Genomic DNA, 23372 nt, shown 5'->3' on the forward strand with positions numbered 1-23372 from the left:
TCATAATATAACGTCATGACGTCGTCGAAAATACCGCGGGGGTTTGAAAGATGTATTTTCGCGTATTCCGTCTTTGTATATTAAAGAATTATCTGCCTTTGTGGGAAGGTACATGTAGGTTTGTGACTAGGGATGCGTATGTATAAGAGAAAACGACGTGAGTTTCGCTCACAAATTCAAATATAAAAAAAATTGTTATATTATAATATAGGAATATGCTTTAATATATCAAAGAGTAGTTCAAAAATAGGATGCGCTCTAACAAGATATGAGACTTCGTATGCCAAGTTACATACGGTCTATGATTTGCTCTTTTTGTCATAAAAATGCATTTAAAGTGTTCTAGTATTTTTCTCTGTCCCTCTAAGTTCTAAACCTTTCATGTTTGCAGTACTGGGGGTTGTCAAATATTCGTATTCACAAAGTTATTATATAATTCAGTATACCTTTTCTGTTTGTTCCTTTCTTTTTTAATTCAATTCTTAATTCGATGTAAAAATATATATATACATGCAGACCTCGATATATCATCAACAATCTTATTAAAATATACATGATATATTTCTGCTTAGACTCACTACGTGTCGTAGAGTCATCATGGAAAATTTCGTGTAACGTAGTCATTTCGACCAAAGAGCACAACATTGATAAATATATATATGCAAGCGGGACGAAATGTCGTATATAACTTACAGTTTATTCAATGGTCATTGAAAATTGGTGATACCAAAAGAGATTGAAGTATATGTTAACCTAATTAATCATTGTTTTATGTTTGTTCCATTAATGATGTAACGATAAATCAAGTTATTTTTTTTACAATGCAACGTACGCGCATCCTTAACAAATACAAAATCAAACGCTAATATGACGCAGACATTAAGCGTTTTATTGACAGTGGCGCCGAATTTTGTTTTCACATTCAGATCTACAGTAGGCCACAGATCGCAGATATGTCATCGAAAAAGTTACGAAGGGTTGGTCTCCACAAGGAAGCTCTGGATCGTTTGGCTAAAAACAACATTTTCACATGCAAGGTTAAAGATATCCGTATTCTTTTTATTGAATTAAAACAGTTATCAAATTAAACCGGAAGAAGTTGAAGGTTTCGGCTTTCTCGTCTGCTCGTTCCTTCCTACAGCTGTCCTATGCCATTGATGCACCAGATTAACACAACTACGTATATTCTTTAGTTTATATGGTTACACTGGTTGTGGGGCATTTGTAAAAGTAATTATTTCAAGAATAGACCCTGACAGATTTGCAGATCTTGATACGGGTATGTATATGTGTAAAATCACAAGGGTACATTCTATGCGCTGTCCCAGGTCACAAAAAATGGTTGTCCTATGAAAATAATAGCTCTTCCCAAAATATGATTAATCACACGACTACATATCATTGACATGTACATGTAGTTCGTAGGATGAGTCATATTCGGGAAGTGTTATTATTTAATTTCATTTGACACAAATTTTTGTGACCTGGGACCGTGCGTACCCCCACTGTGTAAAAGCAGCATATACATTATCACAATTTGTCAAACGAACATCTACATTGTTTCTAGGTCCAACCAGTCAAACCTTAAAACGAAAACGGTTTGATATACCAGTAACCTGATAAACTAGTTTTAAAACATCCACGTTTAGAATCCTTGTCAGTTAATGTCTTCAAATACAGTCAAAACCATGCATTATCTCAAAGTTGTTGGGATCATAGTCACCATAATATACCCAGTACATGTAATAAAACTTGGGGTTATCAAAGTTATCCAAGTGTTGGAGTAAAGTTTCTTTAAGTACCATTACATGTATACATACTACTCAAAATTTGCTAAGGATCACTTTGATTTTGTAGTATCAATTATTAATGTTATTGTACTATATTCATAAAAAAATAGTTTAATAATATGTCTTTAAGATGTCTAAATACAGGTTGCAGCAGAAAAATATGAAATATTCACATGTGCTCGATGCATTACTTGCGAACCAAAATGCATGCCCCCCAAAACACGAAAACATGGCAATGGGAGCATTAGACCATAATATGCTGGTGCTATTGGTCCGGAAATCATTCTAATGGATGATAACGGTTGCCCACATAGAGCTCAGGTCACTGCCGCCTTTCTTCAGAGGGAAAGTCAAACTATCAAACACACTGACTGCTTGTTCCCCGGACCTAAATCCAATAGAACATGTGTGGAACATGCTACAGATATCCATTTCGTCCTGCATTTACCAGCCAAGGTTACTGGAAAAAGCATGGAACGGTTTTGCAAGAGGAATGGACATCCATCCTACAAAACCGGAAACAGGACTTAGTTGCAAGCATGCGTCCGCATTGTCACTGTTATTGAAGCTAGGAGACGTCACACAAGACTAAAATGAAAATTATACAAGAAAACTATTTTTAATGCAAATTTCAATTTCGCTCCTATTGTCATGTTTTTGTGATTTTAGGAGGTAGCTCTGTTTTTCAAAAATTGTATCGAGCATGCGTGAAAACTGTATAGTTTTTCTGTTGGGACCTGTGTTAAGAGATCATTAAATTATTTTTTATAAATATTGTACAATAAAATGAATTTGATATACTACAAAATAAAAGTGATCCAAAGCAAATTTTGAGTAGTATATATATGCATATATATATACTACTCAAAATTTACTCAAAATTTACTCAAAATATATATATATAGAATGTTCTTAAAAATGTTCTTTGTACATCTGTTATATATTTTAACAAGAAAAAACCTTCATGGCATCATTTTTTTTGCTGCTAGCAAGAAAAAACCTTCATGGCATCAGTTTTTCGCCGTTGAAAAACTCATGCCATGAAGATTTTTTCTTGCTAAAATATATAATAAGTAAACATATTGATCGAAAACTAAACAGGATGTTTGTGTTTTATGGTTATTTGAGTATTAAAGGTACATTGTTTACCTGCAGAACCTACAGACGTATGAAAAGTCTTACCAAATACTACAGCACTATAAATTAAATGTATGCTGCTTTTTGTGCATGCATGGTCATGATCAAAGCTAATATTTTTGATATTTCATTTGTAATGAATTCTGTTTTCAGGATCTATTATCCAAAACAAAGTTGGAACTGCTGAAATTCCATGGGCGCAGTATCTTTAAAGTTGATGAAGCAGTTAAGCTGTGTAGTAAAGCTTGTGCCCCCAAACCTGTGGGTAAACACCAGTGTACTAAACACCAGTGTACAGGTACTATCACAGAGGTAAGATTGTACTAAACACCAGTGTACATCATACAGGCACTATCACAGAGTAAGATTGTACTAAACACCAGTGTACATCATACAGCAGGTACTATCATAGAGGTAAGATTGTACTATAAACACCAGTGTACATCATACAGGTACTATCACAGAGGTAAGATTGTACTAAACACCAGTGTACATCATACAGCAGGTACAATCATAGAGGTAAGATTGTACTATAAACACCAGTGTACATCATACAGGTACTATCACAGAGGTAAGATTGTACTATAAACACCAGTGTACATCATACAGCAGGTACAATCACAGAGGTAAGATTGTACTATAAACACCAGTGTACATCATACAGGTACTATCACAGAGGTAAGATTGTACTATAAACACCAGTGTACATCATACAGGTACTATCACAGAGGTAAGATTGTACTATAAACACCAGTGTGTACATCATACAGCAGGTACAATCATAGAGGTAAGATTGTACTATAAACACCAGTGTACATCATACAGGTACTATCACAGAGGTAAGATTGTACTATAAACACCAGTGTACATCATACAGGTACATCACAGAGGTAAGATTGTACTAAAACACCAGTGTACATCATACAGGTACTATCACAGAGGTAAGATTGTACATAAACACCAGTGTACATCATACAGCAGGTACAATCATAGAGGTAAGATTGTACTATAAACACCAGTGTACATCATACAGGTACTATCACAGAGGTAAGATTGTACTATAAACACCAGTGTACATCATACAGCAGGTACTATCACAGAGGTAAGATTGTACTATAAACACCAGTGTACATCATACAGGTACACTATCACAGAGGTAAGATTGTACTATAAACACCAGTGTACATCATACAGGCACTATCACAGAGAGGTAAGATTGTACTATAAACACCAGTGTACATCATACACTATCACAGAGGTAAGATTGTACTAAACACCAGTGTACATCATACAGCAGTACAATCAAGAGGTAAGATTGTACTATAAACACCAGTGTACATCATACGCAGGTACAATCACAGAGGTAAGATTGTACTATAAACACCAGTGTACATCATACAGGTACTATCACAGAAGTAAGATTGTACTAAACACCAGTGTACATCATACAGCAGGTACAATCATAGAGGTAAGATTGTACTATAAACACCAGTGTAAACATCAGTACATCAGGTACTATCACAGAGGTAAGATTGTACTATAAACACCAGTGTACATCATACAGGGATACCTGCAGGTACTATCACAGAGGTAAGATTGTACTAAACACCAGTGTACATCATACAGCAGGTACAATCACAGAGGTAAGATTGTACTATAAACACCAGTGTACATCATACAGGCACTATCACAGAAGTAAGATTGTACTAAACACCAGTGTACATCATACAGCAGGTACTATCACAGAGGTAAGATTGTATTAAACACCAGTGTACATCATACAGCAGGTACAATCACAGAGGTAAGATTGTACTATAAACACCAGTGTACATCATACAGGTACTATCACAGAGGTAAGATTGTACTAAACACCAGTGTACATCATACAGCAGGTACAATCATAGAGGTAAGATTGTACTATAAACACCAGTGTACATCATACAGGTACTATCACAGAGGTAAGATTGTACTAAACACCAGTGTACATCAGGTACATCACAGAAGATGTACAGTGTACATCTACAGACTATCACAGAGGTAAGATTGTACTATAAACACCAGTGTACATCATACAGGTACTATCACAGAGGTAAGATTGTACTATAACAAACACAGTGTACATCATACAGGATTGTACTATAAACACCAGTGTACATCATACAGGTACTATCACAGAGGTAAGATTGCACTAAACACCAGTTTACATCATACAGACGCACTATCACAGAGGTAAGATTGTACTAAACACCAGTGTACATCAATAATGAACTTTTAATATCATGAATTAAATACGGTAAATATCTTTTGTTTATCTCCAAAATTAAACACTACACACTAATACTAGTATAGAATACTACAACATGTATGCTAAATTCAATATAAATGATAAAACAATTTTTTATTCCTTTGTTTGAGTCCTCATTCACAGCATCTATGAGTGGCCTTGGCACTTTGATTATAGATATGAATCTGATCATTGAATTGGTGTATAACTTATGATTTGTGAGATTCTGGATACTTGTGACTGTTGGTACAGATATCTGGTCCCTCAGGCTGCGGGAAGACTCAGTTCTGTTTGATGTTAAGTGTACAGTGTACACTCTCATCTGAGCTTGGTGGGTTGGCTGGCAGTGTTTTTTACATCGATACAGAGTCCACGTTTAGTGCTGAAAGGTAGAAATAATAACAACAATATTCAATGAATTAATTTGTATACTTTCACCAACAAAGATCTCAGTGTAGGAGGAAACATTGAACTCTGGAATGATCCATCAAAACATTTTCATTATCTACACTATTCCACAGTTTGAGCTGTACTTCTACTTAATCATGACAACTACATCTTTGATACTACTAATATGTATTATATACCTACATGTATCATTGGATGACAATCACATCATACTCATGGTTAAATGTAATGTTAGTCATTAGACCTTCATTATAACCTTGGTGGTCTACTATATTCCCCACTGGTCCCATATTTCACTAAGGGGTTTACATATAAGATTTTCTATCATTTGTTGTGCAGTTTTATTTGGTGATTATATTATATAAATTTCAGTGGTACCTGCTAAAGTGTTGAAAAATATAAGAAAAGTGACAAGGAAGTATTCCATTTCATAAACTGTTTAACTGAAAAACAGTAATAATTTTATTTGAATATAATTTGCAACAACCTAATAAGTAGCTTGGTCATGTGTGGCAAAAACTGTGTGTACATTATTTTTAGCTCACCTGGCCTGAAGGGCCGTTGAGCTTATGTCATGGCGCGGCGTCTGTTGTCCGTCCGTCTGTCCGTCCGTCAACATTTAATTTAAATCGCTACTAGTCATAGAGTTCCCCATGGATTGTGACCAAATTTGGCCAAATTTGGGTGAAGGGGAACAGAACTTGTATAAATTTTGGCTCTGACCCCCCCCCCCCCCCCCCCCCCCCCCGCCCCCCCCCCCCCCCCCCCCCAGGGGCAGGAGGGGCGGGGCCCAATAGGGGTAATAGAGGTAAATCCTATAAATCGCTACTTGTCCTAGAGTTCTGCATGGATTGTAACCAAATTTGGCCACAAACATCCTTAGGGGAAGGGGAACAGAACTTGTATAAATTTTGGCTCTGACCCCCCGGGGGCAGGAGGGGCGGGGTCCAATAGGGGAAATAGAGGTAAATCCTATAAATCGCTACTTGTCCTAGAGTTCTGCATGGATTATAACCAAATTTGGCCACAAATATCCTTGGGGGAAGGGGAACAGAACTTGTATAAATTTTGGCTCTGACCCCCCCCGGGGCAGGAGGGGCGGGGTCCAATAGGGGAAATAGAGGTAAATCCTATAAATCGCTACTTGTCCTAGAGTTCTGCATGGATTATAACCAAATTTGGCCACAAATATCCTTGGGGGAAGGGGAACAGAACTTGTATAAATATTGGCTCTGACCCCCCGGGGGCAGAGGGGCGGGGCCCAATAGGGAAATAAGAGGTGAATATTCAAATTCCTTCAGAAAAGAAACAATGAACCTGTATTCAGAACATGACTTGACATTTTAAACCAGGTGAGCGATACAGGCCCTCTGGGCCTCTATGATCTATAGTCACTTTATATATATCTGAAAAAGATTGTTTATAGGGAGGTAAATCCAACTACCACTACAACTATAACATGGTTAATACTGGCAAAATAATCTCTTTGTAGTTAATTTGTAAAGATCCTTTTTGATTGTATTACCAAAGCTTAGACTTGTTATTTAATAAATTTATCTGCTATGAGGAACTTTATAGAGAAAAAAAACTCTCCAAAACTTAGTATGCAATTGTGAATGTATCCCTTGTCATTCCATTCAGGGTTTGTGATAGAGGTACGAACCTTCCTGTTTGTTTCTCAACCCCAAGTAGCTCCTTGTGTTTTTGATACAATTTCTAAATACATATTGCCTTATTACCTATTTTCAGACTTGTAGAGATTGCCGAGGCCAAACATCCAGATCTGTTAGTGGGGGACAAGTTGGTTGAACTGACCAGTCGTGTTATTGTAGACACACACCAGACATGTGCTAGTCTCATGAACAGGTACTTAGTTGCATTATATTACAGTGGAACCTCCCGAAACCGATCATGGTCGGTACATATAATTTCGTCCGGTTTATAGAGGGTTCGGTTTGGAGAAGTGAACCGAATACCGATCATAACGATCCGGATTTAATCGATCGGAAGTCGTGTTTTACACTAGTGTACCGCATGTATGGCTAGGGTTCATTAAAACCGACCGATATTGATTGTTAATGTGAATGTTATCACAAAAAATCACAAATCATACGTTTAAAAGAAATGGATTACAACAATCTTGACTTTGTTACCGCTTATAAACGTAGTTTAGTTAGTTAGTTGCGTGAATGTTCTTGGGGATGTTCTCGTCTGCACTAACCTACATACGGCCAATCGCTTCCGGTTACGTCAAGATTCAAATTGGTCTAATTACACGATGATCAGTCGATGCCGGTCATTATATGACATAGTCATTTTCTAAAACAATACATGGCTTCAGCTTCTTCATACAGATAATTTACGTTATCCGACAACTACATATATAAATAAAAAACCCGTGTGATTTGAATACGAAACTTTCTCTTTATTACTAGCTCTGCTTGTTTTCCTACAGTGAACAATCGCGTGCACGTGGCAGACCTTCGTTAAATAATTACACCACCATCTCGGGTATAATTACCGTGTACCTATAGCCTTCACATCTCTATACATGCCCCAGGACATGGCATGCGACAACTATGGTACAGGTACGTGTGTATTTCACGGTCGGTTGATCAGACCTCAATGCAATCTATCAGTGTCGCTCAGGTAAGGCCGCTTTTCAGAAGTGTACTTTAGTTACATTTGACTATTCCGATCTCAAAATCGGTCCGGTATTCGGAATTGGGAGGGATCGGGAAGTTTTACATACTATTGACAAAGAGGAATTCATTCCGTACATGACATCCATGTTCGGTTTCTAGAGGTGATCGGTTTTGAGAAGGTTCGGTTTTGGGAAGTTACACTGTAATTGTTTCTTTAAAAACATAGAAGTCTAATGTATAAAGGTTAAATATAACATGACCAAGTTATTAGTGGATAAATTGAAAGTGTTCATCCTTCCTCATAACATTAATTTTTTCAGACAATGCTGTGATATCATTACCTGTGCCACTTATTATTGACAACATCATTAATTATTCCCCGCCCAACGAAGTCGACGGGGATATACAAATGGGTTCCGTCCGTCCGTCTGTCCGTCCGTACGAATGGTTTCCGGAGCATAACTCTAAAACCAGTAGAGATGTTTCCACGAAACTTCATACACACATTGGTCTTATGGCCTAGTAGTGCCTTTTGCTATTTTTAGGTTTTCATTTTTTGCATTTTTTCCGTAACCATGGAAACATTGCTGAAAATATCATATTTTTGTATCAGGTTCGTTTCCGGAGCATAACTCTAAATCCAGAAGAGACATTTCCATGAAACTTCATACACACATTGTTCTTATAGTCTAGTAGTGCCTTTTGCTAATTTTAGGTTTTCATTTTTTGCACTTTTTCTGTAACCATGGAAACATTGCTGAAAATATCATATTTTTGTACCAGGTTCGTTTCCGCAGTATAACTGGAAAACCGGTTGAGATGTATGCACGGAACTCCATAGGCATATTAGTCTTATGGTCTAGTAATGCCCTTTGCTATTTTAAGGTTTTCACTTTTTGTACTTTTTTCTGTAACCATGGAAACATTGCTGAAAATGGCAGATTTTTGTGTAAGAATCGTTTCCGTAGCACAACTCTAAAACCAGCAGAGATATTTCCATGAAACTCCATAGACACATTGTTCTTATGGTCTAGTAGTGCCTCTTGCTATTTTTAGGTTTTCACTTTTTGTGCTTTTTTCTGTAACCATAGAAACATTGCTGAAAATATCATGTTTTTGTAGCAGGTTCATTTCCGGAGCATAACTCTAAAACCAGCAGAGATATTTCCACGAAACCTCATAGACACATTCTTTTTATGGTCTAGTAGTACCTTTTGCTATTTTTAGGTTTTCATTTTTTGCACTTTTTCCGTTACCATGGAAACATTGCTGAAAATATTATGGTAAATGGTAAATGTTACTTTGCAAAACTCCACCCATCTTTGTGTATATAGTCTAATATAAATGTCAAGGCTGTATACCTGATTCAACAATTGCAGCCCCGCTCTACTTGAATTATACTCCATCTTTCTTTAGCTCAACTTCCTTTTTCCTGTTTTTTTTTCATACACATAAGTCTCCACAATCAAACTTACTTCAGCTTTGATATCTCCATTGGCGGGGGATCTGAATGACTATGTCCTTGTTTTATATATTATGATGTTTCTATGAAAATGGAAATGCTTCTAAACAAATAGGCATTTCATGATTTAGTTTAAACAGTATGTTATCCATATTTCGATACATGTACCAGGGTTTGTGTTTATTCCATACAAAACGGAATATTTTGGATTGCAAAACAGCCTCATATCTTATATAATTAATTTTTCATTGTTTTTATACTAAATCTGGCTTTCTGATTGGCCAATACTTTTTTTTGCATACCACTATGGAAAAAAAATCAGAGAATGACACGAAACCCTGACGTTATCATGAGGTCACAATAGAGACATTGACGTTGTGTATTGATTCAGAAAAAGAATCCCTTGAAAAATCACTAGAATGGTCGGTACATTTAAACATACATAGATGTACTTTATTTTATGAAATAGATTAGAATATTAATTATAAGCATTGATGTCATTAAAAAAATACCCCGATGAAATTAAAAGATAGTGATATCAATGCTTAAATAAATTCCTTTCCCAGAAATTTCATAAATTTTTCATTGTATGGAGAAAAAGATCAAACATGGTTCTGTCAGGTTGAAAGAGATATCTCATCCTTTTCATGAATTTACACCCAAAATCTCACAGTATCACTGTCCACTCGACAGACCCATGTCATTAATATCCATGATTTCTTCAATAAGATCTATAAATTACTCTTTCTAGACAAACATTTGTTTTGCAGACTAAACACAATAGAAAAAGAAATAATAAAGAAGAATGTGAAGCTCGTCATCGTCGACTCCATAGCATCCCTAGTGAGGAAGGAGTATAGTACATCTATGGTCAGCAATATCACAGATCGCAACAACTTTCTCACCCAACAGGCTGCTCTTCTCAAGTACATAGCTGAGACCTTCTCCATACCGGTGTGTATCTACCAATAGCAAATACTTATCTTTGTCAAGGGAGAACACTGTGTATATATGTGTCTAATTAACACAGAATTCAATTTAAAATAATTTATTTTGCTTATGGTACCTGTGCAATCAGTACTTAATTCTATACATTCTATATAGGGCATAGTGCCATGGATTTTTTTTCTGACACGAAAAATTATTTGAATATTTTTATCTTGAAGTAAAATAAGAAGCTCAAACTTTTCATTGATAGTAATGTGTAAAGTAAGGAACTTTTGTAACTGTTTAAAAATACTAATTCATCTGCTCTTGTTTTTTGATAGGAAAAAAATGCCATTTATCAGCAGTGTATCATCTTTAAAGTTTATTTAATTGATACTATCATTGCTGTTAAAGAAGCTGGAAATAAACTGAAATTTTCCTAAAGTATAAGTTGTTTAATGATGTCTACTTTCAGGTGGTGGTAACCAATCAGATTACAACAAGGTTCCAGTCACAAGGTGTGGGGGCTGGTCCAGGCAAGGCCTCAGATGGTAGGTAGTCTGTCAAACTCCATGGAATAGTTTTATCTGAACTGCATGCATTTAGTGTGATAGGGTGGTGTAGTGGTTAAGCCGCTCACCTTTCACCTAGCCGGCCGGGTATCCCCGACACGGACGTGAAAAGGTCAGGGGTCACCTGTGGGTTTTCTCCGGACACTCCAGTTTCCTCCCACACTAAGACCCCTCGCGCGCTTACATCCGGGCCATCAAGAGTGATTTACATAAGTTGTATAACTTGTTTCTCAGTCGATGTAAAATAAATAAAGTTTATATATGGAAGCATAGTTGTAAATACTTGTCCTTTGAAATATATACCCAAAGGTTCTCAGTGTGCTTGTCAATACCAATTCCAAATGAACACTATTACTTCAAACTATCAATACATATCAAATACTTCTTACATTTTAAAATATTACAATTGGAATGCAGACCGACAGACATGGTCAAAATTGTTTATAACTGAAGTGCAGAAGTTTCATGTAAATTGTACTAAATGTAGGTCTTGTAGAGTTTTTGCAGTTTAGTATTTATAACATATATCTTTAACAATCAATAGCTTATTACTTTTGATGTAAAAAGGTGAAGATCACTTATTTGAAAGAAAACATGAATTGTCATGCTATAATAAGTTCCGTGGTGTTGATCTAGCTGGACCATCAGAATAAGTGTTAAATAGATTTGAAATGTACTGAAACACACTTTACTCTTTGCAGACATTATAACATATGTATGAAGACTGAGGAAAATATTTTCTCAGTTTGAAGTATTTTGTCTTCAAATATTGTTGTTTGAGAATTCAAGTTGAAGTTCTGATTAATTAATTAATTAAGAAGTTAGGGAATCGAACCCTGGCTGGCTTGGTGAAAGGAAAGTAGCTTAACCACTGCAGTAGATGGCATTAATTACTTTTTGATTTGACAGTGGTTCATTGGATGATGCTGATTTCCTTTTGATTTGACAGTGGTACAGTAGATCATATTGATTTCCTTTTGATTTGACAGTGGTATAGTAGATGATGTTGATTTCATTTTGATTTGACAGTGGTACAGTAGATCATGTTGATTTCCTTTTGATTTGACAGTGGTACAGTACATAATGTTGATTTCCTTTTGATTTGACAGTGGTACAGTACATAATGTTGATTTCCTTTTGATTTGACAGTGGTACAGTACATAATGTTGATTTCCTTTTGATTCCACAGTGGTACAGTAGATGATGCTGATTTCCTTTTGTTTTGACAGTGTACAGTAGATGATATTGATTTTCTTTTGATTTGACAGTGGTACAGTAGATCATGTTGATTTCCTTTGATTTGACAGTGGAACAGTGGATGATGTTGATTTCACTTTAATTTGACAGTGGTACAGGAGATGATGTTGATTTCACTTTAATTTTACAGTGGTACAATAGATGATGTTGATTTCCTTTGTTTTGACAGTGTACAGTAGATGATATTGATTTTCTTTTGATTTGACAGTAGTACAGTAGATCATGTTGATTTCCTTTGATTTGACAGTGGTATAGTAGATGATGTTGGTTTCCTTTTCATTTGACAGTGGTACAGGAGATGATGTTGATTTCACTTTAATTTTACAGTGGTACAATAGATGATGTTGATTTCCTTTGTTTTGACAGTGTACAGTAGATGATATTGATTTTCTTTTGATTTGACAGTGGTACAGTAGATCATGTTGATTTCCTTTGATTTGACAGTGGTATAGTAGATGATGTTGATTTCCTTTTCATTTGACAGTGGTACAGTAGATGATGATGATTTTCTTTGATTTGACAGTGGTTCATTGGATGATGCTGATTTCCTTTTGATTTGACAGTGTACAGTAGATGATGCTGATTTTCTTTTGATTTGACAGTGGTACAGTACAAAATGTTGATTTCCTTTTGATTTTACAGTGGTACAGTAGATGATGCTGATTTCCTTTTGTTTTGACAGTGTACAGTAGATGATATTGATTTCCTTTTGATTTGACAGTGGTATAGTAGATGATGTTGATTTCATTTTGATTTGACACTGGTACAGTAGATCATGTTGATTTCCTTTGATTTGACAGTGGTACGGTAGATCATATTGATTTCCTTTTGATTTGACAGTGGTACAGTAGATCATGTTGATTTCCTTTGATTTGGCAGTGGTACAGTAGATCATGTTGATTTTCTTTTGATTTGACAGTAGTACAGTTGATCATGTTCATTTCCTTTTGATTTGACAGTGGTACAGTAGATGATGTTAATTTTGTTTTGATTTGACAGTGGTACAGTAGATGATGTTGATTTTCAATTGATTTGACAGTGGTTCAGTAAATGATGTTGATTCCTTTTTATTTGACAGTCGTACAAAAGCTGATGTTAATTTCACTTTAATTTGACAGTGGTACAGTTGATCATGTTGATTTCCTTTGATTTGACAGTGGTACAGTAGATCATGTTGATTTCCTTTTGATTTGACAGTGGTACAGTAGATCATATTGATTTCCTTTTGATTTGACAGTGGTACAGTAGATCATGTTGATTTCCTTTGATTTGACAGTGGTACAGTAGATCATGTTGATTTCCTTTTGATTTGACAGTGGTACAGTAGATCATATTGATTTCCTTTGATTTGACAGTGGTACAGTAGATCATGTTGATTTTCTTTTGATTTGACAGTGGTACAGTAGATCATGTTGATTTCCTTTGATTTGACAGTGGTACAGTAGATCATGTTGATTTCCTTTGATTTGACACTGGTACAGTAGATGATGTTGATTTCACTTTGATTTGACAGTGGTACAGTAGATGATGTTGATTTCACTTTGATTTGACAGTGGTACAGTAGATGATGTTGATTTCATTTTGATTTGACAGCGGTACAGAGATGATGTTGATTTCACTTTAATTTGACAGTGTTACAGTAGATAATGTTGATTTCACTTTAATTTGACAGTGTTACAGTAGATGATGTTTATTTCAATTTGATTTCACAGTGGTACAGTAGATGGAACAGTGGATGATGTTGATTTCACTTTGATTTTATAGCCGTACAGTTGATGATGTTGATTTCACTTTAATTTGACAGTGTTACAGTAGATGATGTTGATTTCACTTTGATTTGACAGTGGTACAGTGGATGATGTTGATTTAACTTTGATTTGACAGTGGAACAGTGGATGATGTTGATTTCACTTTAATTTGACAGTGGTACAGGAGATGATGTTGATTTCACTTTTGATTTGACAGTGGAACAGTGGATGATGTTGATTTTCACTTTATTTTATAGCCGTACAGTTGATGATGTTGATTTCACTTTAATTTGACAGTGGAACAGTGGGTGATGTTGATTTCACTTTAATTTGACAGTCGTACAGAAGCTGATGTTAATTTCACTTTAATTTGTCAGTGGTACAGTAAATGATGTTGATTTCAATTTGATTTGACAGTGGTACAGTAGATGATGTTGATTTCACTTTAATTTGACAGTGGTACAGTAGATAATGTTGATTTCATTTTGATTTGACACTGGTACAGTAGATGATGTTGATTTCACTTTGATTTGACAGTTGTGCAGTAGATGATGTTGATTTCACTTTAATTTGACAGTGTTACAGTAGATGATGTTAATTTCACTTTGATTTGACAGTGGTACAGTAGATGATTTTGATTTCACTTTGATTTGACAGTGGTACAGTGGATGATGTTGATTTCACTTTAATTTGACAGTGGTACAGTAGATGATGTTGATTTCACTTTGATTTGACAGTGGTACAGTAGATGATCTTGATTTCACTTTAATTTGACAGTGGTACAGTAGATGATGTTGATTTCACTTTGATTTGACAGTGGAACAGTGGATGATGTTGATTTCACTTTAATTTGACAGTGGTACAGGAGATGATGTTGATTTCACTTTGATTTGACAGTGGAACAGTAGATGATGTTGATTTCACTTTAATTTTACAGTGGTACAGGAGATGATGTTGATTTCACTTTGATTTGACAGTGGAACAGTGGATGATGTTGATTTCACTTTGATTTGGCAGTCGTACAGTAGATGATGTTGATTTCACTTTAATTTGACAGTGGTACAGTAGATGATGTTAAGGTAGACCGTCCCTTCTGGTTTCCTCTCATGGATTTCATTCATTTTTTGATATTTTGATTTTAGGTATACCCTGATCACAAAAACCGCATAAAAATCATATGTCACCGGGTAAATTTTTCTTCCAGGGTTGCTTAAAGATATGTACAAATGACTTAATAATCCGGATTTTAAGGATTTTTAAATAAATAATATTTCCTCCCTGTAGCCTCCATTAACATATAAATAATATGCCTGTAACATGTTCATACCTTCAGTAGGTGATATAGAATTCATTACTATATCAAATAAGCTGGGTTTTCCACAACAAAACGAAATATCGTTATTTTGAAATTAATTCCGGACCCAATTTTAGTGAAAACTTGCATCAAAATAGTCATGTTTTCTTTTTTTCTGAAAAAATGATCTCAAGAAAAATCGATTTTTTAGAATTTCCATGAAGATTGGCTTATTTGCAATACGAAAAGCCAATAAAAAGTATACCTCACCGCATTATTTTTCAAATTATGACCGATTTGCTTCCTAATACCCCTTAAATTTTGGCATGAAAATGTTAAAAAATAGGCGAATCCGTAGCACTTTTCAACGTTTTATGTTATTCATTTACCCTTGTTAGTTTTTGCCGATTGGCACACCTTTAGAGTGATACACTTCAAGTAAACACTCGAAAAGGTTCTAGACGAATTACTTGCTCGAATGTCGATTTCAGAAGCGAGTTGTAATAGATGAGTACGGAGAAATAAAATACGTTTGCCGGGATTCGGATAGCGACGTAACAAACGTATGACGTCACAGAAGGGACGGTCTACGTTAATTTCACTTTGATTTGACAGTGGTACAGTAGATGATTTTGATTTCACTTTGATTTGACAGTGGTACAGTGGATGATGTTGATTTCACTTTAATTTGACAGTGGTACAGTAGATGATGTTGATTTCACTTTGATTTGACAGTGGTACAGTAGATGATCTTGATTTCACTTTAATTTGACAGTGGTACAGTAGATGATGTTGATTTAACTTTGATTTGACAGTGGAACAGTAGATGATGTTGATTTAACTTTAATTTTACAGTGGTACAGGAGATGATGTTGATTTCACTTTGATTTGACAATGGAACAGTGGATGATGTTGATTTCACTTTGATTTGACAGTGGAACAGTGGATGATGTTGATTTCACTTCGATTTGACAGTGGAACAGTAGATGATGTTGATTTCACTTTGATTTGGCAGTGGTACAGTAGATGATGTTGATTTCATTTTAATTTGACAGTGGTACAGTAGATGATGAGATGATGTTGACTTGACAGTGGTACAGTGAATGATATTGAATACAGTTCCTTTTTATTTGACAGTGATACAGATGGATGGTGAGAGTAGTTATGTAACAGCAGCCCTAGGCAACACGTGGAGTCACAGTGTTAACACCAGACTTATCCTCCAGTATCACACAGACAATGAGAGACAGGTGGGCATGTCAAATAAAATGTTCAGATAGATATCAACAAAGCTTTTATACCATCTTCTTGAAATTAATATTCAAATTAAAGTATTTATTTGTACATTTATACATATATATGCTGTTCTATTCCACTGATAAACCAATAAATATGTGCATCATGTTTTCCTTCACTTCTAATGAATGGTGATAGCAAACTCCTGCATGTTGGAATCTTTTTTTTATGTTATTTTTTTGGATAGGTAATGGTTGCCAAGTCTCCTGTAGCGCCCTTTACAGTATTTACTTACACCATTCAAAAAGCTGGCCTTGTCCAGAAAGGTAAGATTTATTTTTGAATTACCTCCCCTGGACCATAGGGATGGCTGTGGTTGTCATTTAATTGTTTCAGAAATAAATGTGTTACAAAGAATCATAAAGCTTATGTTGTTATAGTTACATGAATTATGTATGTTACAGAAGGTGGTGCTGGTCATTATTCAGGTACTGACCCTGGTAAACAGAACATACAGGTAAAATCAGCACTCAGGATAGACACGTTCACGAGAGCCATGGGACCTGACCAGGGCTGATGTGTGAATCCTGTGTTACATAAGGCTGGTAAGGATATATATTTACAATGACTTTTGTAGGGAAAAATATTGATGAATATTGATGTCAGGGTTGCAAGGCATTCATAGAGCCCGATGATTAGAACCATTTCCAAATGAATATTATATTTTCCAGAGTTTAATTAACCTTAAAAAAACAGCTCATCTTTATGTTTTCCCACTTATTGATGGTATCCTCCAAATAAGAAAAATACTTCCCAATTTCTGCTTATCAGTCGTTCACGTAGTAGTAGTGGGCAAAACCCAGCTTCAGGAATTATTTTATCACCAAAACATTGTTCACTAAGCACACAATATGAAAGTTAGATTATGATGTAGTTATTCATTTTAGTGTTAATCAATGAAATTAACAAATATGACACAGCTAGATATTATCATTAACCTACTCCTGTATATAATATAGTCTTTACACCATATTGGCATCTTAATGCAAACACTTGTAGAAATAAAGAAATTTGTCTGTATATGATGATAAAGAAAGGTTTTTTTTGTGTGGAATTTTCATGATCCAGACAAACAAGGGTATTAAAATTCATGTTTTGTGTCAAGATAGTAAAGGTCATGTTTTTTCGAAATAAAGATAAAAATTGATTGTAGGACGATAACCTATTTTTCAAATGGCCCTCAGAGAGATCTAACTTAAACTTCACATTCTATCTTGTTTTTGTAAGTACTTCTTGTTTAAAGTTTGTTTTGGGGTCAAAAGGACTTATTGTCAAGATTAGGTTATCAAATGGCAGATCAACTACAATACCTTGTTAAAATCCTGTCTGATATAGTTTTCTTGTTTTATAATATTGCAACTTTACTACACAGACTTACGTTTTTATTCATTAAAGGAACTAATAGCCGATAATTACTTAGCAATTTTTCAAATTTATTGAATGTCAGAAAATTGTGGGAATATTATTGTGTTTTGAGTCATGCAGTTAGAATTCACCTGTAGACGTCAATGTGACCGAACCTGGCATCCACTATTGTTTGCTTTGCTAGATAACATTGTATAATAAAACTCAAGTCTTGTTTTTTAACATTACAAACGGGAAATTTTGTTGGAATCAACATTTATTTCATAAGATAAGTAATTATTGTCATTTGCCCAGTATTTCAATTCTAGATTTGTCGTTTGCTACTGAAGACATAAATCTGAAAGAGATTGTTGTTTAAGTTTGACAAGTTTGGGATATGTGGTAAATTAATGCCTACTCAGGCTAGTATAAAAGTTAATATCCTGTTGTGAGAGATAATGAGCGGCCCGTTTTCAGGTGGACAGTGATAAGCTCAACCGGCATCTGGGATACTTGACGAATTATATAGGATTAATGAAATTCCTGCGACCAGTTGTCGTCTCCGAGTGTGAGGCATGATGTTGATTGTTCGATTGTCTTGGTTGTGACACCATGCTGCACAGACTTATTCATTGTTTAGATAACACGTTGACATATAGCTTTTCTTCAAAAACAACATTCCCGTAGTCGCATATCAGTTAGCCACTTTCAACTTTGGAACGCAATTAATGACTGGGAAATTATTTGAAAATGCTTAATCACTTAATCCATGTAGATAAATAGAATCTACAACTAGCCTTTGGCTAAGAAATACTATGACAAATATTTAGGAAGTTTTAGGCCTTTAATCTGTGTAGATTGTGGGAACTGTTGATACTGAACCACCACTGCCTTCAATGAAAAAAAAAATGTTTTGAATGATTTTGTCTTTTAATCCAGGTCAATTTTAACTGTTTACATGAAAATGGTAAAATTACTTAGAGAAGTTTTTGTCTCTTATCAAATAATTCCTGGATACTGTACAGGGTTGTCAGGGGATATTGAATGCCTAAATGACTAATTTGATCTCTGACACGAGAATGTCTTAATGTTATAATATCAGTTACCGGTACTTCAGTTACGAAGAATGGGACTTAACATATTTGTGTTTCATTGTTGTATACTTAAAAAATCTTCCTGGTAAAGATAAATCATGTTCATATTTATTTTACTCTATCATACCATGCAGAGAAACTAGGGGATATTTGTTTAACTTTTATTGACACAGGAATAGGAAGTTTTATCCTGATTTGAAATCATCTTGATCTAAAGGATTGGGATATTGGTAAACTGTCAGGTGGAAAAAAACTAAGAAACTAGACATCATTTAGCAAAGTTATACCAAATGCAATAACAAATGTATTATGATCTAGATCAAGTTTCATACTTTAGAGGACTATCTATTGACTGAGTGGACACTCCACCTCTTTGTCTTTCTTTCATAAACACTTCCTATTTAAATAACCATATAACCACTATAGTATAAATCTGTAATGCACAAATAAATCAAATACATATATTCTGATATTACAGGATAAATATGATTGTAATCCAAATTACCTGTACCTTTATTTGAGAATTACCAGGTATAGTAACTGTCAAACCTCAAACACATATTTAATGTTCTAATATAAACTAGAGATCGTAACTTTTAATATTTGATGAACTATTTTGTCAGTATTAAATAGTCATACGTTAATACATTATCTGACTGTTTAGTTTATATGTACATGTATCATCATTTTCTAAAAAGTGTATTTCATGACTCATTCTATCAAAATTTGTGTTTAAAAAGATATTAAAAACATGACGTTAATGAAATAGGTATCTTTATAGAACTATCTTTATTGCCACAGATAGAAATTTAAAAAGATATTCATATTAAATAAAATTGATTGTATTTCTGAATCTTCTTTTTATTAATGGATTTTGGAAATTAAATAATGTCCCTCGGCCTGAAGCCAGTACACTGATCTACCAGCTAAGTACAACAAGGTCATAGTCGGTAAACTGACCTTGAGGTACTTTTTAAAGTTAAAATATCAATATTTACGACCTTATTTCTTTTTACCTGTAAAATCAATACCTGGTTTGTTTGTTTGTTTGATTAATTAATGTCCTATTAACAGCTATGGTAATGTAAGGACGGCCTCCCATGTATGCGGTGTGTTACGTGTATGTTGTGTGTGGTGCATGTTTTGGGAGACTGCGATATATTCGTGTTGTGTCTTCTTGTATAGTGGAACTGTTGCCCTTTTTAGAGTGCCATATTACTGAAGCATGCTGCTGAAGACACCAAGCAACACACCCCACCCGGTCACATTATACTGACAACGGGCAAACCAGTAGACCTACTCCCTGAATGCTGAGCGCTAAGCAGGAGCAGAAACTACCACTTTTATAGACTTTGGTGTGTCTCGGCCAGGGGACAGAACCCAGAGCCTTCCTCACAGGAGCGAACGCTCAATTCAAGGCCAAAAGTGAGGCGGTGCCAAGGGAGGCATTAGGAAACATAAAGTCAATTAGGAAGAAGAGAAAAGATAAGATCCTAAATTTAGTTGCCTTTTACGATCATGCAATAGGGGTACAATTCTAACGCCCTACCTGTAGGGCCACAATACCTGGTAGATAGTTTGTAATCTGCTGCTGAAAACAACACACTCTATTTATTTAGAAATACAATGTATTTTCTTCATGAAGCATCATATATGTATGATTCCACACCTAATGAAGACCATCACATCATCAACAAAATAATTGCACACACAAACCCTGCCCTCCCCACCTCAAAAAAGGTAAATTTACTGCTTCTCCATTGTTTGTCTCTCTGTTTGCTATGAATGAATCTTTTACTCTTGTCTTATTAGGGGTTAGATTACTAGTGTAATGAGTGAAATATCAAATTGATAATAAATACCAAGGTATCGGGTTTTTTCAGATAAATTGTTGGAATAAAAAAAGTCTATTCTGAAAATATAAAAAAAACTATCGTGCAGTCCCAGTAGGGATCTTGGTTGCCAAGTGGTTAAGATTTCCTGACATATTATACAAGCTCTCCACCTCTAGGTTCTGAGTTTGAATCCCATGTTGGGCAGTTGCCAGGTACTGACTGTAGGTTGGTGTTTTTTCTCTAGGCACTCAGGATTTCCTCAATAGGATATTAAACAAACCATGCATTCAAAGTAACAAAAACCAATCAAACCAATGGTATGTTCAATGTGGACTTGTTGGTCCATTCCCGGATTTTTTCCCTATCCTCTCTATAAAGTTATCAGACACTTTTCTTTGTGTCTGTGTATGATTTATGTATGTTTGAATGTTTGGGGTAACTGTTACTATGAAAACTTTATCACACTGTGTAATGTCTCATGCTGTGCTCATGGTGCATATAAAAGAACTCTTCATCAAAAGTAATACCTTGTTTTAATCTTAATGAAAGGTTACTTTTGAATTTGAGATAAATCTTTTAGTTTGAAGAATATTTCATAAGAAAAAAACCTGATGTTTTACTCAGTTGTAAAATGTGAAAGGTAACTTTTTAAATCCAGTCCCACCCTGATTTAACTTGATAGAGCTCCTTTGTGGATTTCGATGTAGGGGTCAGACACACAGATAATTGTCCAAATAGGTAAGCCTGCCAGCTATAAACCAAACACTTGGCCATCTAAACGAATCCCCATGTTTTGAGACGAGACACTTGAAATGTATCCTCCCTTCACTAAGGACTGTTCCAGATAGGCGTGAGGCCAGATAAGGCAGCACTGTTCCCTATCATTCCCGATATTATTTGGGCTAGTTTGGCTAGTTATCACATGTTTGTTTTAGGAATCTGGCACATTATGGTGAAATTAATACTCAATTGTCTATCAAACATTACAACTTCAAAAGGAAACTTTAATCTGATAGGGATACAAATATTCCTATTTTGGATAAGTGCGTTCCCTGAGTGGATGCATGGTGAGTCTTGAAACAGTAATTAAACATATTCAGGTTACCGAAACCTTTCTAAAAAATTTAGGAAAGAATGGCTTCTATAGTTATCATTTTACAGATTAACAAATGAAAGACCTCAGTTCCTTTGGTTTGCTCCTAAAAAGTCTCTGTATTTCTTACCATTGATTGACTTATGATAATATACAGTAGGATATTTAAGCAATAAACTGTTGCCAGATTGGACATACAGCTGATATGAATCCCATCCGTTTGAAAGATAACTATTCATGGCACCCGTTACGGATGGGCTTCATATCAACTGTATGTCCAATCTGGTAACAGTTTATTACTTATATTTCCATTACAATAATTTTAATTCTAAACTATACACATATATCCTTTGAATTTCCTGCTTGGGCTAGTGTTGATGTCACCATGTTCAATAAATGAAACAGCCATAGCATCAGCTTCTGAATGTAGTTCAACACAAAAGAGTTCGAAGAAAGCAAACAAATGAAAATTATGCAATGATATTTTGTCAACACGATAATAGTATTGGATTTCGAAGACCACACAACTTTAAAACCACTTTTTAATTTATTTGACCGTTATGTATAGGCGTAAGTTTACATTGTAAACATTGTCAGTGACGTGGCGGAGACGTTAGATATTCATACGCTTGACCAGATTGGAGTTCATAGCCTGATATTGCCCATCTGGTTTAACATAGATCAAATTGGAAACTGAAAGTTTGATTGAAAATATACATGTATATAGACTCTCGCAATAGTCACAGGATTAAAGTTTCGACTGCGACAGTCTGATAGGATTTTGTTTTACAATTTCATATTTTTCACTTATTTACAACACTAAAAATGCAGATTATCATTGCTGTACAATAAATACATGTACATGATTTACATATAGCTGAAGGCTATGCTACATAACTATAAAAACTCACTTATTTCAAGTTTTATTACATACTTAAAGTTGAGAGATATTTACAGGTTTCTTAATAGATTTGAAACTTGAGGTACACCGATATATATATTTGTTAGAGGAACTTTTCAGTTCTAGATGTCATATAACATTAATTAATTTGATACCTTAAGCAATAAATGGTGAGCTTGCCTTGTTACCGTATCTGTTTGATAGGTTCTTAGTAAGCATGACTTTTAGATCGAGATATTTACTAAAGATTAATATGATTTTAAAAGTGTGACCATCTAATCCAGG

At 35.0% G+C, this 23372-nt stretch overlaps 1 protein-coding gene across 3 annotated transcripts in view; it reads left to right on the top strand.

The window, feature by feature from the left end:
- The first annotated feature begins 4484 nt into the window (after positions 1 to 4484).
- LOC138318969 (DNA repair protein RAD51 homolog 2-like) overlaps positions 4485 to 23372 on the top strand; it is a 31560-nt gene continuing 12672 nt past the window's right edge. The window contains exons 1-8 of one of the 3 annotated variants that reach the window (XM_069261824.1): positions 4485 to 4517; positions 5464 to 5600; positions 7369 to 7485; positions 10497 to 10680; positions 11129 to 11204; positions 16662 to 16774; positions 17008 to 17086; positions 17225 to 17365. In XM_069261824.1, coding sequence (XP_069117925.1) covers positions 5506 to 5600; positions 7369 to 7485; positions 10497 to 10680; positions 11129 to 11204; positions 16662 to 16774; positions 17008 to 17086; positions 17225 to 17337 — 777 coding nt within the window. In that variant the 5' untranslated portion in view covers positions 4485 to 4517; positions 5464 to 5505 and the 3' untranslated portion in view covers positions 17338 to 17365. The remainder of the gene's footprint in view (positions 4518 to 5463; positions 5601 to 7368; positions 7486 to 10496; positions 10681 to 11128; positions 11205 to 16661; positions 16775 to 17007; positions 17087 to 17224; positions 17366 to 23372) is intronic. The other 2 variants (XM_069261825.1, XR_011207931.1) reach the window with 2 other exon arrangements.

The sequence above is a fragment of the Argopecten irradians genome, chromosome 3 (assembly GCF_041381155.1).
Source record: "Argopecten irradians isolate NY chromosome 3, Ai_NY, whole genome shotgun sequence".
NCBI lineage: Eukaryota > Metazoa > Mollusca > Bivalvia > Pectinida > Pectinidae > Argopecten > Argopecten irradians.